The 24,110-nt window shown below is 36.0% G+C and overlaps 1 protein-coding gene across 2 annotated transcripts in view; it reads right to left on the bottom strand.

The window, feature by feature from the left end:
• ZC2HC1A (zinc finger C2HC-type containing 1A) overlaps nucleotides 1-18,663 on the bottom strand; it is a 56,386-nt gene extending 37,723 nt beyond the window's left edge. For both annotated transcript variants that reach the window (XM_021719156.1, XM_008071283.1), the window contains exons 1-4: nucleotides 18,549-18,663; nucleotides 9,858-9,931; nucleotides 7,658-7,774; nucleotides 1,412-1,553 (exon numbers count right to left, since the gene is read on the bottom strand). In XM_021719156.1, the coding sequence (XP_021574831.1) occupies nucleotides 1,412-1,553; nucleotides 7,658-7,774; nucleotides 9,858-9,931; nucleotides 18,549-18,564 (349 nt within the window). In that variant the 5' untranslated portion in view covers nucleotides 18,565-18,663. The remainder of the gene's footprint in view (nucleotides 1-1,411; nucleotides 1,554-7,657; nucleotides 7,775-9,857; nucleotides 9,932-18,548) is intronic.
• Nucleotides 18,664-24,110: the final 5,447 nt, after the last annotated feature.

Below are 24,110 nucleotides of genomic sequence, written 5' to 3'. Positions count from 1 at the left end.
CAATTTCATGATGGATGATTTACAAGGCACTTGCCCACACTGTGCTGAGTGTTCTTCAGTTTTTGACCAAATACAGCATGACCCCTGTGTCCCACCCTCCCTATTCACCCAATCTCTCCTAGAGTGACTTTGTTTCCCTGTATGAAAAAGTCCTCAAAAGGAAAATGTTTTGCTGACATGAAAGAGGTGAAGCAAAAAATGGCAGAAGCACTAAAAAGCATCAAAATTGACAAGTTCAAAAACCATTTTGAGCAGTGGAAAAAGCATCTTGAGAGGTGTATTGCATCAGAGAGTACTTTGAAAGTGACTGAAGTTTAAATATGTAAAAATAAATACACAATAATAAACTCTGTTTTTTGGGGTCCCACCCCCTTGTAGTTTTCCAGCTTCTCCTCTACAATAAAATGTTAAAAATGATCACATCTAGATTTGCTAAAGTACTTTAGCTTTCTCTTTGTTAGGAAATAAAACTCAATCTAAAGCACTAACATAATTTTAATGTGGCTAACTTACTATATTAACAACCCCTTTAAGTCTTTCAGTATCTCATGTAAGGTTGCCAGAGTCTTACATTTTTTGGTAGTAACGGACCAAGTAATTTTTTATCTGCCAAATGAAGAAAATTTAATACCACATGAACTTAAGACATAATTTAGGTCTACCAGTCTATATTGTAGCCTAGCCACATGAATTATATATTTTAGAAATATTATGATGCCTTGTTTTTCTTCACAGATGAAAAGATACTAAAGAATCAGGCAACATAATTATATGGATCCTACCGAATGACTTCATTTCAATCCACAGTGAGCATGGTTAAACTCTTTCCTAGAATATTAGCACTTAATAATTACTAAAATAATTTTAAAATATTATAATGCTTTATGCTTAAACATAAAAGTATTGAAAGAAAGGATAGCCCACTTCTCTATATTCTATATTAATATGCCTTTATAAGCCTAGATCCCTATATTATAACCACTGTTTATAATCTAGCTGGCACGCTGATGCCAGAGGGTTCGTAGAACACTTATCTAGCAGGGAATGCCTGTAATACAAAGACTTGCCTTCCAAAAGATAATTCCAGGTTTTTGGGGGTCTTCCCCAGTATACATGCCTACCCTCCAAAGATAATCCCAGTTTTTTTGGGTGAATCCTCCCTTGTATTTCTATAAAGGCCAGATAGTAAATGTCTTAGGATTTGTAAGCCATTAGGTCTCTGTTGCAAATACTCACCTTTGTCATTGTTGCAGCAAATAACCCATAGACAATATATAATATAGCAAAGTATTCAAAGATTATGCTTCATCATTTCAATTATAACTTAAGCTTAATAAAAAGCTAAAATCATAAAAACTCTATCATTATTTTCTCTCCACATGAACATTTCTGTCAACAATATTCCATATACCAGGGTCATAAGAAGGTGGAGGAGGAGGAGGAAGTTTGCCACCCTCTTTAAGTGCCTGATCAAGGCCTTTGGCTGCTCTTATGGTAGCAATGAATTCTTCATGTTTTCTTCTCCAATTAGATGGTTTCTTTGGTGGTTCTGGCTATGAATAAATAAAAAAACAGTATCAAAACTTTAGTAAAATGAAATAAAATTTCAGTTAATGCCATATTTTTTAAATGTACTCTTATCAGGAGTCCTCAAATGATCTTCTCATATTTACTAAATTAAAGAGAAACTTTATGTAACTACATAGTGTTGTATGCAATTTTTTATTCAATTCTCATCGTGATAGACACTGTTAAATTGCCTTCATTGTTACATGTATTTATGCTCCCACTAAGACTCTTGCTGTGGTTTGAATATCACCTTCAAAATTTGTGTTAATTGCCATTATAACACTATTAAAAGGTGGGGACAATTAAGAGGTGATTAGGTCACGAGGGCTCTGCCCTTACAAGTGGATTAATGCCATTATCCCAGGAGTAAGTTCATTATTGTGGAAGTGGGTTCCTAATAAAAAGATAATTTTGGCACCCATTTTCTGTCACACAAGCATGCTCGTCCTACCACCAAGGGATGATGCAGCAAGAAGGCCCTCACCAGATGCCAGCGCCATGTTCTTGGCGTCCCAGCCTTCAGAACTGTTCAAAATAAAAATCTTTTCTTTATAAATTACCCAGTTTGTTACAGCAGCAGAAAACAGACTAAAATAAGTGTATTTCTTGTTTTTCCATAGACTCAACAGAGTGTGTTATCAAACCCTTAAGTTTTGAACCGATTAAAGAGTAGTTCTCTCTGAATTTACCTGAATTTTCTCTTATACTTGGTGAACTGAACATCTTTTCATATTGTTAAAAACCATTTGCATTGCCTTTTCTGTGAGCTGTTTATATTCCTGGTTTGTTGGGTTACTGATCTTTTTTGTAACAATTTCTTTGTTGGGTTACTGATCTTTTTTGTAACAATTTCTAGTAACTCTTTATGGGAGACTATCTCCTCCCTCTCACCAATAATTTAGCTGTCTTTTGACCTTGTCAATGGGTCTTTTAATATGCAAAATTATTTCTAAAATACAGTTTAATTTACTGACATTTTCTTTTATGGCCTCAGGATTTTCAGTCACAGTTAGCAGTCCCAATCTCACACCAAGGAAAAGCGAAATTCTCCCATGTTTCCTTCTAGAACTTTCACAGCTTCATTTTAAAAGTTTTAAATCTTTAATTTATTTGGAATTTATCTTGGTGTATGACGTAACATATGGATTCAGCTTTATTTTTTGTTTATTTAACATGGTCATGCAATTATCCCAACATTCTTTGACTTTTCCTCCCAAAGAACTGAAATAACATCTATATCATATACTAAATTCCCTTTTAGATTTGGGCCTATTTTTGTACTTTCTCTTCTGTTGCATTGGTCTGACTATCCTGTGTCAGTACCAGTTGAGACTTTACAATATTCAGGGGAACCCCAAAAACATGGAATTTATTTTTATTTGTGTATTTATCCCTACATGTTTAAACTTCAGTCACCTTCAAAGTACTCTCTGTTTGATGCAATATACCTATGAGAAGCCTTTTCCACTGCTCAAAACAGTTTTTGAACTCGGCTTCTGCTTTTTTTGTTTCACCTCTTTCACATGGGCAAAACGTTTTCCTTTGAGGACTTTTTTCATCCAGGAAAACAAACAAAAAAAAAAGTTGCTGGGTGTGAGATCAGGTGAATAGAGAGGGTAAGGTCCAAGAGTTATGCTAGACAAAAACTGCTAAACACTCAGCACGGTGTGGGCAGGTGTACTCATAAATCTCCCACCATGAAATAAGCAAACAAGTTGAAAGAATCTCCAAAAAAATTCACTGATGTCAAACACAGCCTCTCACAAGAATGCTAGCTGGTACACTGACACTGATGGGTTCCTAGAACAGTTACCTAGCAGGAGAAGCTTGTACTACAAGGGTCCTGTCCTCCACAAGATAATTCTGGTGTGTTTTTTTTTGGGGGGGGGTCTCATATTTTACTATCTGATAAAGTTTTAATTCCTATTTTATTTTGCTCTTTTTATCTTTTCCTGATTATTACATATAATTTTTCCATATGAACTTTAGAATTGACTTGTCTAATTTTTTAAAAATTAAATTTTACACTTATAAGCAACTTAGGAAACAAATCTTTATGTTGAATCTATACAAGAATATGAGATATGTTTCCATTTGAAGAAATGTCTCTTTCAGTATTTTCTAGATTATTTTTGTGGAAATTTTATCCCTTTATTATAAAGTGTACTCTTAAAAGTTTTGTATTTTGTACTGTTCGCTTACAAAGCGTCGTTTCCTCATTTTTACGCTTAAACAGGCTGTTTGCTGAATAAATAAAGCCAAGTAATTTCTTTAGAGTAACATTATACCACATTACTTCACTTTACTCTTCTTTTTTTTTTTTTGAGTGAGAGTCTCACTCTGTCACCCAGACTAGAGTGCAGTGGCCACTCCCGGCCACCGCAGCCTCGACCTGCTGGGCTCCAGCGATCCTTCCCCCTCATTGTAGTAATTTCTCAGTTGATCCTCTAGGGTTTTCCAGGTATATCACATTGTCTAAAGATGACAGTTCTACCTAGTTGTTTCAAATCTCTAGTTATCTAATTCCTTATTCTCACCTAACTACATCAGCTTGCAATTACTACTTTTGTTGCAGTTTAACTAAAAGATGAGCCGGGCTCGGTGGCTCAGCCTGTAAACCCATGCCTTTGAGAGGCTAAGGTGAGTGGATTGCCTGAGACCCGCCTAGGCAGCAAGACCTCATCTCTACAATAAATCATAAAATCAGCTGGGCGTGGTAGCACACGCCTGTAATTCCGGCTACTCGGAAGGCTGAGGCGGAAGGATCGTCAGAGCCCAGCAGGTCGAGGCTGCGGTGGCCGGGAGCGGCCACTGCACTCCAGTCTGGGTGACAGAGTGAGACTCCAACTCAAAAAAAAAAAAAAAAAAAAAAAAGATCCCCAGTGTTGTTCCACTAAACATGATGCTGATTCATGTGCTACAGAGATTTATTTTGTCATATTATTAAGATATCCAATTACTCCTATTATGGTTTTATTTCTTAAATGAAGAATACGTGTTGACTAAACAAAGTTAAAAGGCAATTCTTTAAAATCACTAATAAGGCAAGACTAAGCAAGAAAAAAGGACACAAATTATCAAGGAATGCAAAATACACAATACAGTTCTTAGAAACGTAAGAGACATAAGATATTATAAAGAAACTTTACGCCAATAAATTTGATAAGATGAAATGAGCAATTTCCTCAAAAAACACAAAATAGATATAAGAAACAGAAGAACACAATAGCATTATATTTATTTTTAAAAATAAATCTATTCCTTCTCACAAAGAAGCTTCCTGACTCAGCTGATTTAGGTTTCCCTGGTACTGCTGCTTTCAAAAAGTTTTGGGGAGAAGGAGAGGCCTGGGCAGCCTTCCAGATTACCCAAACCAGCAGCTCTCTTCCCTGCTGCAAGAAATACAGATTACTTCCTGCAAATAGGCTTCTCTGAGTGACTACATACCCCTGCCTCATCTGGCTCTTTAAAACAATACCAGTCTACAAAGTCTACTGCTGCCAGTCCTGCTACCCTCAAAAGGACATAGCCTTTTAGGGAAGGCCTCTAATATCCAAGAATTCAAAGAATTTTTACTAATTCTTTCTAAGGGCCTCTGCCCTTAGGCCCCCTCAATTCTCTGTTCCTTCTTTCACCATTTTCTTCCTCATGGCTAGTATCCAATTTCAACCCTGCTCACTCAAGCTCCTGGCTACCAGATTCCTTCAGCTTATCCCAGTTCCTGCCTTGGTGGTAGTAAACAAGAGATATATGCTCTCTGATAAGACTTCTCACTTTTAAGAAGAGGAGACCATTCGTCTTTAAGGTGGCAGCTTTTCAGCAACTCTCCGTACTTCCTCCTTCTCCTGAAATGATCCAGGTCATTTTTCCTGGATCTCCACTGCTTTGAGAAGCCCTTACATATATTTCGTAGTCCCTGAATTATGTCTACCCGCCTCTTTTCCAAAAATAGACTTTGCAGTTGTTTTGTCCCCAATCTGCTTGTGGAGTCTGTAGGACTCTCTTGATGCAGATAAATACATTGATAAGTATACTACAACATTTAAATCTTCTAAGTCACTGCTTCTTAAACCTTAATGTACATATGGCTCACCCAAAAATTTATTTAAAATGCAGATTCTAATGCAAAATGTCTGAGAGAGGACTGACCTGAGATTTTGCATTTCTTATAAGTTTCCAAATAGTGCTGATATTACTGCACTAGGGATCAGTTTAGATAGCAAGACAATAAACTACTTAATATAAAACAATGTTTTTACTTGGCTTTTTCTGGAAATTAATTTTTAAGTACTCAACTCCCCTTCCTAATAAAAGATAAACTACCATTCATCAAGATTACCATGGATAATTTTACATAATCCCCACAATAACTCCACATGATAAAACGGACTACTTTCATTTTAAAGGTTAACAGAAGCATAATTAAATTAGATAACTTACCCCAAATAACAAAGTATAAAGCAAAGCCAAGGTTAAGTCCAGTCTGATTCTTGAGCCAGGTTTTATATCCACCATATTATACCGCCTCTAAAGATCTGGCTGGTTTATCTACCTAAGCTAACTAAAATTAATATAATCATATATCAGGCAGAAAAACTTCAAATATTAGTTTATGCACCTTATTCAGACTTTACCATCCTTCCCTTAAATATTCACAGACTGAAATGCAAAGATGATAATCTAATTTTTCTATCATCAAATGATTTCACTAGTAAGATTAATTCCCCTATAGGAAAACGTTCTTACTGTACCACTGGAAGAAGTTACTACCATTAAAAGTAGGGTTGTGCTTCAAAAACCTATTCAATCAGGTACATAGCTTCATCCATTTCACTGAAATGACCCTTTACAATTATGCTGAACAAAGTAAGTAATTTCTTCTTAGCAATATACAGAGGGTCCTTCGCATCTGTGGGCTCTGCATCTGTAGATTCTGCAATCATTAATTCAACCAACCATAGATCAAAAATATTTGGAAAACATAATAAAAACAATAAAAAAATACAAATTAAAGAAACAACATAGCAACTATTTACATAGCATTTACACTGTATCGGGTATTATAGGTAATCTAAAAATAATTTAAATTATATGGGAGAATGGGCATTAGTTATAAGCAAATACCATGCCAATTCATATAAAGGATTTGAGCATCTACAGATTTTGATATCCAAGGGGGGTCCTGGAACAGATCCCCCAAAGATGACTGTAATACATGACAAGTATTAAGAAGAGATGATCACAAGAGGTTCATTGCTTTGGTTTCAAGAAAGAAAATAAGCTGACAATAGCTATGTGCGGATAACTGAACAACTAACTGTTTAAAAACTTTTCCCCAGAAGGCATAATATAGATTACAAATTATGGCAATCAATCAATCAAGATAGTATCTATTATGCTAAAATGTCTACATATAACAGCTCAACCTTATGTATATAGTGAGTATACTATTGGTAAGAGATAGTAATTCAAAACCTAAGCTATATCTAAAGTTCTTAACAATGACTTTAAAAGAACATGTGGCTGGGCTCGGTGGCTCAGCCAATAATCCCAGCACTTTGGGAGGCCGAGACAAGTGGATTGCCTGAGCTCGCGGGCTCGAGACCCACCAGGGCTACTTGGTGAGACCTCGTCTCTACAATAAATCAAAAACTAGCCAGGTGTGGTAGCGCATGCCTGTAGTTCCAGCTACTTGGAAGGCTGAGACAGAAGGATCACTGGAGCTCAGCAGGTCGAGGCTCCAGTGGCCAGGAGCAAGTCACTGCACTCCAGTCTGGGCGACACAGTGAGACTCCAACTCAAAAAAAAAAAAAGAACACGTGAGAGCAACTGGCTCTCTAATTCTACAAAAACCTCACTGTAATTGACAGATTGAGAGGACATCTTAGTCTTCCCCCATAGCAGAAATTTAAAATTTTATTTTTAAAAATTTTTATTTTACTTTATAAGCTTCTGATAATTTCTAAACTAAACACATAATTAATTCATAACTGTGTTTATTTTTTTAATCTTAGTATAACAAATAATTATAAAATTTTTAACACACATAACACCAAGGTTAATATTCTTCAAAAGGCTATATAGTTACCCTCGGTTTAAGAGGTTTTACTGTTGGAATATCAGTTCCTTCAGCTCTCTGTCTACTTGAATCAAAAGTCTTCCGTTTTTTAGTAGCAGTTTTCTGACAAATGGGTCCATGTTTTTTCTGTTAAGATGAAGCAATACAACATATCATTTTCTTTTCCATAGATGGGGAAATTACACAAACTTTACTTACATTGAGACAGTTTAAAAATCTGACACTAATAAGAAAAACTGAAGATAAAATAATAAATAAGATACATCTTCACCAAAATTAAGTTTTAGAATATACATATAACACGTGATAGTTTATCTTTCTCACTACAAAAAATTATAAAGATATATCTCCAAAATTGTATTAAGAGTTATTTAAAATTCTCCTAGTTTCCACATTGTTAATAAGAAAATAATGCAACCAAGTCAATTAGATACTAGAAAAGGAAAGTAAATGGAGAAGAATGTATTCATATTATAATGAGAAAAGTTAACAAAATAGTAGTAGTTTGCACTATTAAAGTTAACATAATAGTAGTATGCTAAAATTAACACAGAATAAGACAAAGTGGTCAGATTTATGTCCTTCCCCCACAATGATTCCTTACCTTCCTTCTGGAACTCAAACTTTCTACCTTTCTTCACCTATGATTTTTCTCGACCTATCTAGCGTTCCACTTCTACAGGTCTGGTATTAGCCACCAATTCATTCATTCATTTATTCATTGTAAAGACATTACCATGGCAGCTCTCTTAAATCTCTGGTTCTCTTAACTGACCTCTAGTTAACCAATTGACTAGCTGGACAAATATACTTTCTCCATTATGTTAAGCATGTTGACTGATGACATCAGTACACTAAATGTACATTTTTTTTCTATTGTATTTTGAAAGATACTGAAGAAGCTAAAATTGATAAACTTCATCTGGGAAAAAATAATCTCAAAACTGGTTTATTTGGTATCATGAGTCTCCAATGCTTTCAGTACACAATTGGTAACGAACTGTTTTATACATTTTCAGTTTCATTTCAACAAAACAGCATTGTAATTTTAACTATTAGAATAAAATCCCTTAAGCATAAAAAAAAAAAAAAAAATTAAAAGAAACTAGCAGGCTTTTTCTAGTGAACCCATGGATATATGTTCCCATAAATTGAATTGTATATGTCAAGTTATATGGTGCTTATTTCCAAACATAATTATTCAAGTTGTAGTTATTATAGTGATAACATCATTAAATCAGATACTACATAAATGAGAGCCAAAAAAAGTATTTTTTGCCTGTGAAACCCAACTGAATGCTTTGAAAAATAATAAATTGATAAAAATAATCAAGGGATATACAGGCAAGATGTTTTTAAAGGCTTACAAAAAAAGTCATTATTTAAAAGGTGTCTGCAGAAGGACACTTTAGATCATAATTCCTCACTCTGTTTTAAAGAAACACACTGGAAATATTAAAAGTATGCACAGCAAATGGTAAGAGGATTGTGGTAGAACTCTAATCAGAGGATTCATATTCAAAGAAAAGGTCTTTATCCTATATCAAAGTATCGATAAATGTATATTTATGTTTGAAGTTAAAATACTTAAAGTACATAAGCATGATTTTTATCATTCCCTACTTAATTGGCTAATTTTTATTATGATCAGTTAAAAGTGCTTATATTTGTGTATACTAAGAATCTAAAAGTAACCAGAGTGCATAATATGTTTTATGAGCACTTTTACATTGCAAAATACTTTTTCTTTGAAATATTTCAAGCATACATAAGATTTGAAAGAACAGTATAATTACCTACAATTTATTTATCACTCAGCTCCAACAATTACCAACATTTCAGCAATTCATCTATCCCAGCTTTTTTCCTAAAGTACTGTAAAGCAAATTCCAGAGATTATATCATGTTTTACCTATAAATACATCATTAGTTATTTCTAAGAGGTACCTTGTTTTGAGTAATAATCCCACAAAACTAGGAACAATTTACAGGTTTAATAGAAGAGTTCTGGAGATCAACCAAATTTTGAAGGAAAGAGCATTTTTGAAGAATAACAGCTGGAACCAGACTCTTGAACAAAGAGTACTACTTGGTAACTCTTAAAAAATTATTCCATGTAAGTTCTTCCTATGAGAGCTGACCTGAAGTATTGAACAATTACAGATTTATTAAACTCCAAATGAAAAAGGTACAAAATCGGTTTACTCACTAATGCTACTGGAAAGAATGTTCTTCCACAAATCTTGCAAGGTAACAATTCTCCAACTTGAACACTTCCATTTTCTAAAACAGAAAAGAATTCAAAAATAATTTCTACAACTCAAATTGTGAAACTTTTCTTAATTTCATAACTGTCAATTATTGTAAAAATGTTTTATTTTGTTTTGAAACATGCAACATTATTAATTAAAATGGGCACAAGACTTAGAATTATTAATTGTCAAAAAGGTCAGTATAAGTAGAAAAGAATCATGATTGAAAAATACCTAAACTGACATTGTTGCACACACATAGTTTTCTTGTAATTATTTTAACCAAATCAAGGTCACAGGCTATCTCTATGGTAAATTACTAAACTTTAAAAACCAAATTTATCTTATTAATCTCCAAGGCATAAAGAAGTACCATTGGTGATCAGTTAAATGACTTTCTAAGACAATCTGAGGAGTCTACAATAAAAAGAATCTTATTTTGTTTATCATCAGGCAATAGAAAGTATTAAGGATAAGATCACCTAGTTATGCATACTCCATGTATTATGTGAATTGTTCATCATTTTATAAATATATTCATATTAAGATTCACTGGACCAGTAAATTGAAGTATTCTGACTTCACAGGGCCAAGACATTACAGTAGAAAAAGCACTGGAATTTGTCATATACTATCTAGTATCAAGTCCCAGCTCTGTCACTGAGAACTATGAGTCCCTTGCAAGATATTTAACCTCTCTAAGATTCAGATTCCTCTGTTATAAAATAAGGAAGTCAAGTTAAATGATATGTATGGTCCCATTATAACCGTAGCATTCTATAATTTAACAAAATCTACTTCTTAAGGCCACATTAGCCAGAAAAGTATATGGACAACAAAACACCTTACTGATGTTGTGTTTTATTAAAGTTCACATATAAGAATGATTAAACCAATTATAGATGGTAGAATAAAAGATTCAGGTAGTAAGCATTATGTTGAAGGAATCACTTCCACTTGTCTACAAAGAGAACCGAGAATCTAAAAGAACCTACAGATAAGAACAAGATCCTCTATCCTTGTTGGAAAAAGTCTTTACAACACGAATTATGAGGAAATGTATGAGTAATCATATAAGTAGACTCAGTTTAACATCTGTTAAATTAGGATAATATCTATTCAATCTACCTTAAAATTTGACTCAATTAAGATGTTACATATAAAAATGCTCCACAACCGACAAAAATTAAAAACAAAATACTACTAAAGACATGCAGGCAAACACCACCAACCTCCTAAGTGGCAAAAACTATCAAATTTTATAGTTTATAAAAATACAATAGTAATATAATAATCAGGAGAGTGAATATTGTAACACAGAGCAAGCAGTACTCAAAGAAGCACTCAAACTAATGGGTAGAACCAAGTCAATAAAGTACTTCAGTAATCTAGAATTCTCAAAAAGCCAATCTCTCCTTACAAAATGTGTCCAGCATACACTGTTGATTCTGTTGAGTTGCTATATTTCACAACATCAAAACATGCACACGAATAAGACTTGAAATGGTATCTTTATATGACACTATTATGCAGGGAATATGAAAGAATATGATAGCCAGGCTCGGTGGCTCTGCCTGTAATCCCACGCCTTGGGAGGCTGAGGTAAGTGAACTGCCTGAGCCCACAGGTTCGAGACCCACCTAGGCAACTTGGTGAGACCTCATCTCTACAATAAATCAAAAAATTAGCCAGGTGTGGTAGCACACATCTGTAGTTCCAGCTACTTGGAAGGTCGAAGCGGAAGGACCACCAGAGCCCAGCAGGTCGAGGCTGCGGTGGCCAGGAGCGGCCACTGCCCTCGAGCGGCCACTGCCCTCGAGCGGCCACTGCCTTCCAGTCTGGGTGACAGAGTGAGACTCCAACTCAAAAAAAAAAAAAACAAGAAAGAATATGATGTTAAAAGTTGTGAAATTCTAAAATGTATAGAATTTACACTTAAGAAATAGGAAAAAACATTTTCGAAAGAAATCCTGGAAATTAAGCAGAGTTCTGGTCTGGGTGTTGTAGCATGTCTATCTCATCACTGCTAATCAGTCTTACATTCCATCACAGCTCATCTGAATCCAACCCTTAGCATTCAACAAACCTCTCTTTCAAAAGACACAACATCTGTTATATCACTTTCTTCTCACGATCCTTTCCAAAATCTAATTACTTTCAGATAAACAATCTCCTATCTTACAAGATTTTCCCTTTTCCAGTTCATCTAGGAAACTTCAACATTTCAACAATCACACTTACCCCTACCCAGCACACAACTTTCACCCTCCACTTTATTTACCTGCACTCTAGTTCAGCAAAACCACTGCTAACTAAAACAACCTGTGCACCTTTGGACTCTTAAAATATTCAAGCTCCCTCTAACAACAGACTCCTACCTCTCTCTAAGTCACTACCTTGATCTCTGAATGACTTATATTTGCTTAATAAGCTCATTCCTGGTTTCACTTCCCCTCCTATCCAGTATGAACATAACCAGTCATTTCCACTACAGTACTAAACAACCTCAAATCCCTCGCTCCATGGTCAAATGTTTGGAAAATGGTAATATTAACTAAGTTAATGGTTTTTCTTACAGCAGAATTTCCTCAGTCTTAAAAAAGAGTTAGTATGCTGTTATTCCCCCAGATTTATTTCATCAGGAATCCTTTTTCACCCAAGAGATATTTAGGACCAATGCCCGAAGTAGCACATTTTTTGAAACACTGGCATTTTCTACTTAGTCCCTCCCTACTTCTCATTCACTTACCACCTGAATTGCAGGGAAACCATTATATTAAAATAGATCTACTCATTGATTTGGTATTTGTTAAGTACCTAGCATGAGGTACTGTTCTAGGAGGTAAGAATATAGGGATAAAAAGGCAAAGACCCTGGTCTTACAGAGCTTCTATTGCTCTAATAGGGGAAAAAAATAAATAAAAACAAATATGGAAAAATGTCAGATGGTGATAAGCACAATGAAGAAAGGCACATCAGTTAAGGAGAGGTAAGATGGTCATAATGCAGACTTTAAGAAGTGTGTAGAATCAGGGAAAGTTCCTTTAATGAGGAAACATTAAGGACCTTACGAAATAGAGGCAACCAATCATCATTAATCTACTATATGCCATATTTTATATCGTATTTTGAATACTCATCCTATTCCTTTTCCAGTATGGGTCTTTTTACAGTATGCGGTACTGCAGATAATTACATTTCACCTTTATATTTTTTTCTCTCTTCCCACGCTTACTATGTTTTACCTATACTGGATCACTCTTATGCACTAACATGCTTTTTGTGATTTTTATCCATCCAACAAATATGTAATGAGAGGGCCTCCTATGTGCCAGTAACTGGGCTAAATGCTTTATATATACTAGATCATTTAACACTTAGTATAGTTAGTTCAGATACTTTGGTATTTATTACCTCCATTTTTTTTATAGCTGAGAAAAGTAAGGTCATACTAAGAAGACTTCCCAAATCATAGAGTTAAAAAGGAACAAAGCAAGAATTTAAACCCAAGACTCTCCAATACACTGGCTACAAAATATCTGGCATCATGAGCCATGATCATCAAGATCATGCCACTGCACTCCAGCCTGGGTGACAAAGTGAGACCCTGATTCAAAAATTAAAAATAAAAATAGACCAATGTAACAGGATAAAGATTCTCAAAGCAAAACCTCAATTTCTCAACCAACTCATCTTCAACAAAGCCTCCACTACCAACCACTGAGAAGAAGAGAAGCTGTTCAGTAAATGGTGCTGGGAAAACTGGCTGACCACATGCAGATTAAAACAAGACTCCTATCTATCACCATACACAAAAATCAACCCTAAATGGACCAAAAACCTCAACACAAAACCTCAAACTATAAGAACCTTAGAAAATGCAGGGGACAACCTTATGGAAATTGGAACTGGCAACCAATGTCTGATCAAAACCCCAAGTGCCCAGGTCATAAGAGATAAGATAGACAAGTGGAACCTCATCAAACTGAAAAGCTTCTGCAAAGCCAAAGAAACCATAAAGAGAGCAGAGAGACAGCACACAGACTGGGAAAAAATATTTGCCAACTGTATGTCTGACAAAGGCCTAATATCTAGGATCTACAAGGAACTCAAATGTGCTGAAAGGAAAAAAAAAAAACAGCCCTGTTACAAAGTGGGCAAAAGATATGAATAGACACTTCTCAAAAGAAGACATACAAGCAACCAAAAGATACATGAAAAAATGCTCAGCCTCACAAGTCATCAAAGAAATGCAAATTAAAACCACACTGAAATTACCACCTAACTCCAGTCAGGATGACCATCATCAGTAACTCAAAAAACAGATGGAGGAAAGGATGCAGGGAAATGTGAACACTTCTACACTGTTGGTGGGAGTGTAAACTATCACAACCTTTGTGGAAAACAGTTCAGCGATTCCTAAAAGTTCTAAAAATCGACCTTCCATATGACCCCGCAATCCCCTTACTGGGAATATACTCAGAGGAACTCAAATCACTCTATGAAAAAGATACCTGCACACATATGTTTACTGCAGCATTATTCACAACAGCAAAAACATGGAACCAACTGTGCTGCCCATTGAAAGAGGACTGGATTAAAAAAAAAAAATGGTACATACACACAATGGAATATCACACAGCCACAAAGAAAGAAAAAATTATGAACTTCACAACAACTTGGATGAACTTAGAGTCTATAATACTGAGTGATCGATCACAGAAACAAAGAACTGAGTATCACATATTCTCACTTACAAGTGGACCTTGAACAATTATCGTAATACTTTAAGAAAAGAATTGGCAGTAGAGGGAAACTGCAGGGGGGAGGCAAGATTGGCAGGGAGGAAAGGGCACACCTCATCATCAAGAGTACTTGCATAATGAACATTTGTATACCTAACCCTGAATTGTACCCCACATCTTTAAAATAAAGAAAATAATAATAAAGAATCAGAAGGAGTTTGCTCAATATGAAATAGGGACTCCTTAGGCCCCCAAGGAAAGTGTGGAACAAGGCTCATTTGCAGAAGAGGGAAGAACTGGGGGTAGGGAGAGATGGAGGAAGTATGAGTTTCAGAGAAAATGAGGTAGTGGACTTCATGCTGAGACCCGCAGTTCTGGATAAAAGGGAAGAGAGAAACATTGTCCAAGTCCAATGTTTGGGGAGGGGTAGGAAAAGCACTGGAGAGGCACTTACAGGAAAGGCCAGGGAGATTTAAACAAGAAACAAAAAAATTAAAAAGTAATTAAAAAATAAATAAATATGCCGGGCTCGGTGGCTCAGCCTGTAATCCCGCGCCTTTGGGAGGCTGAGGTGAATGGATTGCCTGAGCCCGCGGGTTCGAGACCCGCCTGGGCAGTGAGAACTCATCTCTACAATAAATCAAAAAATCAGCTGGGTGTGGTAGCGCATGCCTGTAATTCCGGATACTTGGAAGGCTGAGGTGGAATGATCACCGGAAGCCCAGCAGGTCAAGGCTGCGGTGGCTGGGAGTGGCCACTGCACTCCAGTCTGGGCAACAGAGTGAGACTCCAACTCGATAGATAGACAGACAGACAGATAGATAAATATCTGGCATCCAATTCAGTACCAAAAAATACAATTAATGCTAGATAAAGAAGCCTAACTGTTCAGTAAACTAGTACATTTATACTAGGAAAAAAAAGCAGGAACCATGATGGGACATAATAACTGTCTTCAACTAGATCAAATGCTACACTGGAGCAGGACAATCAGTCTTCTAATAAAATCTTAGAGGGTAAAAGTAAGTAATTTCAGCAGTCCATAAGAGAACGGATAGCCTGACTTTGCCACAATTGTTATAACCATTTATCAGGGTGTTAGGAAGGGAATGACAGTACCCATACTTAAGGATAAAATCTGCTTAGATTTTATCATCTCTTCATTTTACAATGAAAAAGCTTATAAGAGATTGGAACTCTTTCAAGTCTAGAACTACGATTGCCCTTAGATATATCTGTAGAGCAAATCTTTCCAGAGAAAAGGAATGAAAAGCTTTGCTCTAATTATCCACACAATGCAGAGGTGCTCAGATATAGATTACAGAAAAACATGAGCAACAAGTTATATCTGGTTACAAAATAGTGTTCTGCCTAATAGCTCATCTTTTGACAATCCACGGAGCATAAATGTCCTAGAAAACTAAAAATAATGTAAGTGGCATATAATCTACATGCAAATAATGTAAAAATTATAAGAAAAAGAGTATCTTCAATACAATTTTTAAAGAATTCATATATTTTCTGGTTTTAGAACCAAGACTAGTCTGGTAACTTGTTTCAAACAAAAGTCAAATGCTAAGAGTACAATATTTATTCAGTTACTCTGACACATTAAGTAAACTCTAAAGTTTCTTTTCTTTTCTTTTTTTTTTTTACTGGATACTACAATATAATATTTAAGGTTTAAAGTACTAGACTTTCTAACTTCCAATATAGGTAAGAAACTTTATTTTATCACAGTATCAATGTGTATGAAATGAAACATGGATGATTGAGTTAATGAATGGTAACCAGAAGATTCAAAGTGTGATCTATTACAAGACAGGAAGTGGAGGAGGAAGAGAGGAGAACGGCACTGTTCTAACTTCAACAGAAAACTCTCAGAGCTTTTATTAGGTTGAGCCACTTGAAATTACCAATATTCAACTGTTTGGGCCTACAAGGACAACTTCATGTGTTTCAACCTAATCCATTACAATTAAACACATCATAGTCAATGATAGTATCTTATTTTGTTAGAAAAAATAAAGAATAAAGAGCAAGTATGTTGAGACACACCCTGGGGCCCTAGCAAAGACTGCCTGGACTGGCGGTTAAGAGGCCGAGACATTAATGGAGAGTCCAGTCAGTATCACAATGGGTTTCCATTACATTTTAAACACATTCTTAGAAAGGTTTCAAAAGTAGTGTCTTAGCACTGCTAAAATGTAAGGTCCACTAAAATATAGGTTCAATGAGAGTAAGCAGGGCTTTATTTTCATTCTTCGCTGCATCCTCACAGCCTAGATTAATTCCCATCATAGTTGTCATTTACTTAACAACAAATATTTACTGAGTATCTGCTTTGTGTCAAACATTGTTTTAAGTAATTGCACAAGTGTAAAATCAGATGAGGATATCTGCCACATTAACAACTGTTGAATAAAATAATAAAAATCTGCAAACTCTTTGAAAGCACTTTATATGCAATAAAACCTATTACATATAATGATAACCTTATGAGAATTCCAGAACCTATGTACCTATCCACTATACTCTATAACATCACCACATATTTTTGAAACAAAATTAAAAAGTTGCCTCCAGGGAGTCCCCTAAACAAAAGTATCTTGAAAATAAAAAGTACTGTTCTATCAATACAGTTCCTTATTTCATGAAAACTTGAATTATCTTCCTAAAATAAAGTAAGCAAAGAACAAGAATGTCACAGGTCATAGCATACTGCACCTCTCCACAAATGGAAAATTATCAGAATTTTATCTATCATACTATGAGAGCTTTACCTCAGAGCAAAAGTATGAAATAAAATCATACTCATGCTATTCTCTTTGCTTTTTGATGAGCTTAGGTCACTGATAAAGTTATCAGTTACCACTTTTCACTTCATAACACAATCCACAATATTTTACTCTCTAGCATGAAACAATACACAGGACTCAATGCTTCTGCTCATTATTAATTCCACCTGAATCCATGTAAATTAGGAGGCTTAAAAAAAAAAGAGCTAAATCAAAACAACAGGATCTTTCAATTCTGAAGTCTTCAATTCAAATCTGAAATCTTCAATTGATCAGGATTAACCATAATTTGTTTTTAAATCTTGAAACTGTTGTTGTCAATACCAGTTGGATTTTTCTTCCTTTGTTTTTAGCCGAATGTTTTCATTACACCGGGCAAAATGGAAGAGAATAGAAAAAAAAAAAAAAAAGTGAAAGGATTGGGAACAAAGCAAAATCTGGAGTCATGGTTACAGCACAAGGATAAACCCAAAGATAAGGAGCCAATGCTGGCGCTTCCTTACACAGCAGTCGTGAATAAGCCATTAAATCCTTCTGGTAATCTATTGTGCCAGCTCTAAAGCTGGCCAGTAACACTTCCTTAGGAGATGCTCTGGCATCTCTCCGATAGAAGATGCTGCCGAAATGCAAAAAAAAAAAAAAAAACGGTTACCCGGGGAATTGGCCAAGCTTGAGACACACCCCGGGGCCCTAGCAAAGACTGGCTGGCCGGGCGGTTAAGAGGCCGAGACATTAATGGAGAGTCCAGTCGGCAAGGAAAACAAAATCTGGCCAGGGACTTTGATTACCAAAAAGACACTCTGGAGTCGGGCAAGATCAGAAAATGGTAGAAGAACGAGCAGGCGTGTGCCAGAGGCAGAATCAGGCTCCGGGTGGGGGAGCCCAGCCACAGACCGTCCAAGGAGGGGCAGCCTGGGGGTCGTTCGCTCCGCCGCGTCGGGGGCTGTCCTGCTCCCGCTGGCCCCGGCCTCCGGAGGCGCGATGGGGACGCGGCGGGGTCGGTCACTCCGCACCGGCCCTCGCTTCCACGGTATTGGTGTCCAGGGCACCCCACCTGCTCCGGGCCCGCTCTAGCCACCCAGCCCACACCCCTTCACCGCCTCACCTTCCAGTCCCTCCATTGCGCCACCGCCCAAGGCTCGGCGAGATTCCTCAGGCAAAGTCTGCCGCCGCCGCCCAGCTCTGGCTGTAGCAACCCGGCCGCACCTCCCACCCGCTAACATCCCGGTCCCCCATTGGTCCGGCTCAGAAGGGGCGGGGCTACGTGGAGGCGGAGCCGTGTCGAAGGCGTGGCTCCTGCAGTTCTCTGCAGGTCTCCTGCCCAGCTCGTAGCTCTGCCCGCACTCTCCAGGGAATCCTGAGCCGCTTCAGATTGCATTCTGCGACCCAGCAGCGCCATTGTTCTACTCCAGCCTTGTTTTCCCTCACGCCTAATTTTCCTATTTACAGTATTTCAACACCTCATGGGATCTCATCACCAGTCCTTCAGTCAGTCAATGCAAGTCTCGACCATCCCTCTTAGAGGCTTCTTTAAGCAAAGGAATAAACCAGACAAACGTCGTGCACACTTGGATGCAGCACTCTCGGTTCTCCGCTCTTTGGTCACACGACTTTCACCTGAGTGTATCACGTAGACGATATCTTCGCGCACATCTTCATAGACTTAAGATTTATTTTTTTCCCAAAAAGATCCTACTTTATATCTGGAATTGTCTAATCAAAATTGCTCTAAGCCCTTGAAAACAGTTCCCTTAGTGTGAAAGCTTGGGCCAAAAATTAGAAGGGAAACCCAGCCCTGGCTCTAGGCTTTATCATCATTGAACAAAAATAGTCTGCTGGCCTGGTAACTAATGAGGTAACATCAAAACTATGTTTTGATGGGAGTTTAAGTTGGAGAACTAACCTACATATGAAAGAATGAAGCCTGTTTCTGACAGAGTTGAAACCTCCTGGGGATAAAGGTAACTTCAAAACTAACTCATGCTATTTTAATGGTTTTCCTTAACAGTATAATACAGTTCTCCAGACTTAAATTTCTTTGAAAATTTGATTTACCAGTGATTAAAAAAAAAAAGCTGTATTATTTGTTGACACTAGCTGGCAAATTGTCAGTATTAATGCATTGTCCATAACAAGTCTTATACGTTATTTTCTTAATCCATTTAATTGAAGAGTTTTTACATCATATTGAACTTTATATACTATTAAAAGTGCATCCTACAACCAGTAACCTTTAGCAAGCAAGATTCCTCCTACTCTCCACCCAAAGGTATTGTTTAAACAAGTAAACACTGGAGAGGAACATCATCTCTTATCAGGAACTTGCTCTACATGTGCATTTGAGTGTGTTACAGTTCATCTCTTGCATGGAGTCACTTAAAGAACACCTCACCATTGCCTGAATCCCTCCTTCTACCCTTCCTCTGGTTCAACCCTGAGTCTTCAGCTTCCCTGAGGTCCTGGGCCTACTTGGACAGCTCACACCATACAGGCAACTTAAGTACCTTACCTAGAGTGTGGTAAGGCCTTTTTTCCTCCTTACTGTTGCTACAAGAAAGTTAGAAATTTAGTAGGGGTATGGGGGACCGCTAAAAGAGTATTAAGGAGGAAAAATATATATATAGAAGAAAATATAAAAAGTCATTCACTTTACAAATTACAAGTTCTTAAACTGAAGTCAAGGCAAATATTGAGTTGGCTGATCTATACCCTATTGGACATAAAATCTACAGTAATAACAAAAAGAATAATGATAACAATAGCAATAAAGAATAAATCATATTAGACATGTTTTAGATCTATTTCATATATTCACTTATTTAATCATCAAAACAATTCTACAAAGTAGATACCACAATTTTCATGTTACAAAATTAAAATCTTCATTTTCTAGATGTCTCAGATAATTAACTTTTGTCAATACTTGTATCCTTAGTGAATGGTAGAGCTTGGTCAAACTTTTGTCTGTCTAATTCTAAAGCCTATAATGATTTCATTGGACTCCTCACTTCCCTTCCTTGCCATGCCTTCTAGTGCCTCAGATGTAAACCCAAGCATTTTTATTGTGAATCTTAACATTTTTATATAACATGCTTGCTATCCTTCTCTACAGATATTGGGCCCTTAACACGTTTATGCTACAGCTACCCTGGCTTCTGCAGCTTTTCCTTGATACTGACCCCTCTGTCAAGAGGGCTTCTTATCTGCCTTTGTAAATTCCTTCCTCCTGCCTCCTACTTCCTGGCCTGAGATCTCTTAGTTCTTGGTGCTGTCTTCTGACTACTTCCTCTCTAGTCCATTTCTCTGATGCCTTCATTCAACCAATTGTTGTTGAGTACCTTCTATACTTCACGTCAGTTTTATTACTGGCCGGTTACTGAAATGAATGAAGCTCAGCTTCTTCTCTTATCTTCTTAAACACTTACCTCTACACATTGTTTTTTTACGTGCCATGTGATCTTGTGCTGATAATAACATTCATAGATCAGTAAGAATTAGAGATCTCCCCATCTCATCATACAAAAAGGAAAGCAGAGTTTCAGAGATATTTCTGACTTGGTCCAGATTTTTAAAAATAGTAAGTACTGAAATAGATATTGTACCCTTGTCTTATATAGTCATATCCATGATTCTTTCCACTAGGCATTATGTTCTCTTCAACCATCATTCCTTGGAGCTGTTCCACATCTATTTTACACCTCCCAAAAAGCTGAGCAAGCTACATACAGCTTCTTGTTTCAAAGCTCCAACCTTCTGTTGAATCACACACAAAGTCCACGTTTCCTTTCAGAAAGAACTTTTGGTACTCATTCAGATCATTTGCAGAACACAGCCAACTGAGATTCTGAATCTCAGTGAAACATAGCTCAGTTTATCAGCTCCACTATATAGGTCATTTCTTCCATTTCCACCAGAGGAATGACTTGCGATTTAGCATATAAAATTAATTCATGCATTCAGTAATTATAACAAAATGATAATTTTCATCAAAAACAAAAGAAACATACTTCCCTTAAAAGTGTTCTGGAGGAAACATGTTATGAGATAGCTTTTATTAATTTCATTTTTTAGATTGAAATTAAAACAAAAATTCTCTAAACATACAGGGGAGAAAACAGTAATTTTGTTCCTCGTGACCTGGGATAGTCAGAAAGCAAAGATAGGTAGGCTGTCAGAGGTAAATGTCTGTTGAGGGAAAGATGTCCTTGACAAGGAAACACCAAAAAAGAAGGAAGGGAGGGAGCCTTTAAAAAGAGAGGAACCTAAAGCAAACTTTAGCTCCTTCATTGTCTGGAAGGCTACTCCATTCACACTGTGATAGTAATTATTCAGTCTCTATTATTTCCACTTTCAAAACTAGTTTCCAGCTGCAAAAAGACAAGCTTTTTCAACCTCCGGTTATGATCCCTTCAATTCATTCCTTTGAAACACAATGCCAAATCTTAACTGAAATCAAATTATGTATTACGTTCCTCCCATGTACATAACACTGTTCTAGCCACAAGATGTTTTAAAGAAGTCTTTCTGATCTCTAAGAAGTTAACATCTAGTAAAGGAAGCCCTGGGCAAGACAGTACAAAGCAATAGAGGGTTATACATGTTTAAGTCTTAGATGTTATAGTACAGCTTATAAAAGCAACTGACTTTTGGAAGACATTTCATTAATGGAACAATTTAAAGATTTTATAGAAAAGAATAACTTAAACTGTGTCTTAAAGAGTGTTATTGGATAAGTAAAGATTACTGAGGATGTAGGGGCTATGGCATAAGCCTCCTTAAGAAAATGGTGAAAACCTGGCATGTTCTGGGGCAATGAAGAAACAAGGAGAGTATTTATATACTTTTTGGTTCATGTGTAGTTTCTGTTTACATTACAGAATAGTACAAGCATTGTACCTATTTAATTTATATATATTTGATTTTCAGGTGTGGAATGTCAAGTTAATAATACTCTCTAGCGCACATACCTCAACTGTTCGTGCAAAGGAATCTCTCTTTTTTTCCTTTTTATTATTTTCTCCTTTATCCTTCATTTTAACCCTATTTACCAGGCTGCTCTCTGTAGGCAACATTCTATTACAGATCTTTGGAAATGTGTGATTCTTTGAAATATGGTACTGTTTTGATATGAATCTGTTTTTAATTTACATAAGGATATTATACTATGACCTTTATTCTGTTTGTAGTTTTTACACTGTAATTAACTTTAGTTCTCAAATTTAATTTCAAATTTAATGTTAATTTTTTAACATTTATTCAGTGATTCACCTATGCGGCTTTGTGTAATACAATGATTCTGAATGTGGGGTAGTATTTTACTTTATGCATACACCACCTTTTACTTACCTAATCCTCTAGTGATGGGCACCCAGTTGCCTCTAACCTACTGCTACAATGAACATCTTTGTGCCTGTCCCCTTCTGAACCTGGGCTCAAGTTTCTCTGGGATGCATCCCTGGAATAGAAACTGGATCATATTCATTTCCACTAAGTATGCCTAGATTGCTATCAGTATACACTCCCACCAACAGTGCACAGAGTTCCCATCTTTCCATGTCTTGCTAACAGCTCACCTCTAATTTTTGTCAATCTCTTGAGAGTCAAGAGTTGCTCAACTCTTCATATACTTGCTAATTCAGATTTGACTTTCAATGAATTGCTTGGTTTTACTCACTTTTATATTGGATTCTTATCTTTTCCCTGTGGATTGGTAAACTTCTTATATATTCTAGATGTTAACCCCTTGCTAATTTTGGTTATTCAAAAAAAAGTTCCAATTTGCCAGATAATTGATAATTTTGTCTATGATGCCTTTAATTGAACAGAAGCTCTTAACTTTAATTCTATAAAATCTATTAACATATTTTCTATATGAATTTTTTAAATTAAAGTTCTCTTCACTTCTAGGCTATAAGAATAGTCACATATTTTTATTCATACTTTTTGTCTTTCCTAATTAGGTTTTTAATCAACTAGGAGTTCATTTTGTATATAATATGTTTTGAGAATCCAACTTTATTATTCTCTGTATAGTGAGTCAGTTTTTCCAAACTATCTCTACACAGAGAAAATAAATTCAGATATAGCATATTTACAAATAAGATGATATTATAAATAGCTTTGTTCCCATTTATATAAAACTCAGAAGAAATGAATATCTTTCTGGATAAAATTGTTAAAACTTGCGACAACAAGAAACTTGAATAGAATAAAAAGTGTTAATAAAATTGAAATGGTAAAGTTATCTCTTTAATACCCCAGATGGGGAATGATTTATAGGTGAATTTTACTGAACTTTTAAGATAATCTCTTGTATTCAATTTGTTCCATAAGATTTAAAAAGGGGAAAAGCTTATAATTATTTTAAAGACTAGTATAACCTTGACTTAAGCAATATAAAAGCAGTATATGAAAAAAGTATAGGATTATCTTCTAACAATATATACAAAATTCTTAAATAAAATATTAGCCAATCATACTCAACCAAACATCTATTCAATGAGTTCTATATCAGGAATGCAAGTGTAGCTTAACATCAGAAAATATATCAGTACAAATTTTAGATTTTCTTTCTTCTGTCTTCTGTCTTCTGTTTTATCAAACAGTTGACAATCAACTCAGCATTTGAAATCTTTTAAGATACATTCTGGTGTCAACTTTAGTTATT

This window comes from Carlito syrichta, unplaced genomic scaffold, assembly GCF_000164805.1.
Source record: "Carlito syrichta isolate Samal-C Ts95f unplaced genomic scaffold, Tarsius_syrichta-2.0.1 Scaffold314280, whole genome shotgun sequence".
In the NCBI taxonomy this organism is placed as follows: Eukaryota; Metazoa; Chordata; class Mammalia; order Primates; family Tarsiidae; genus Carlito; species Carlito syrichta.
The sequence above is the reverse complement of the archived record's forward strand: the minus strand, read 5'-3'. Positions and strand labels throughout refer to the sequence as shown.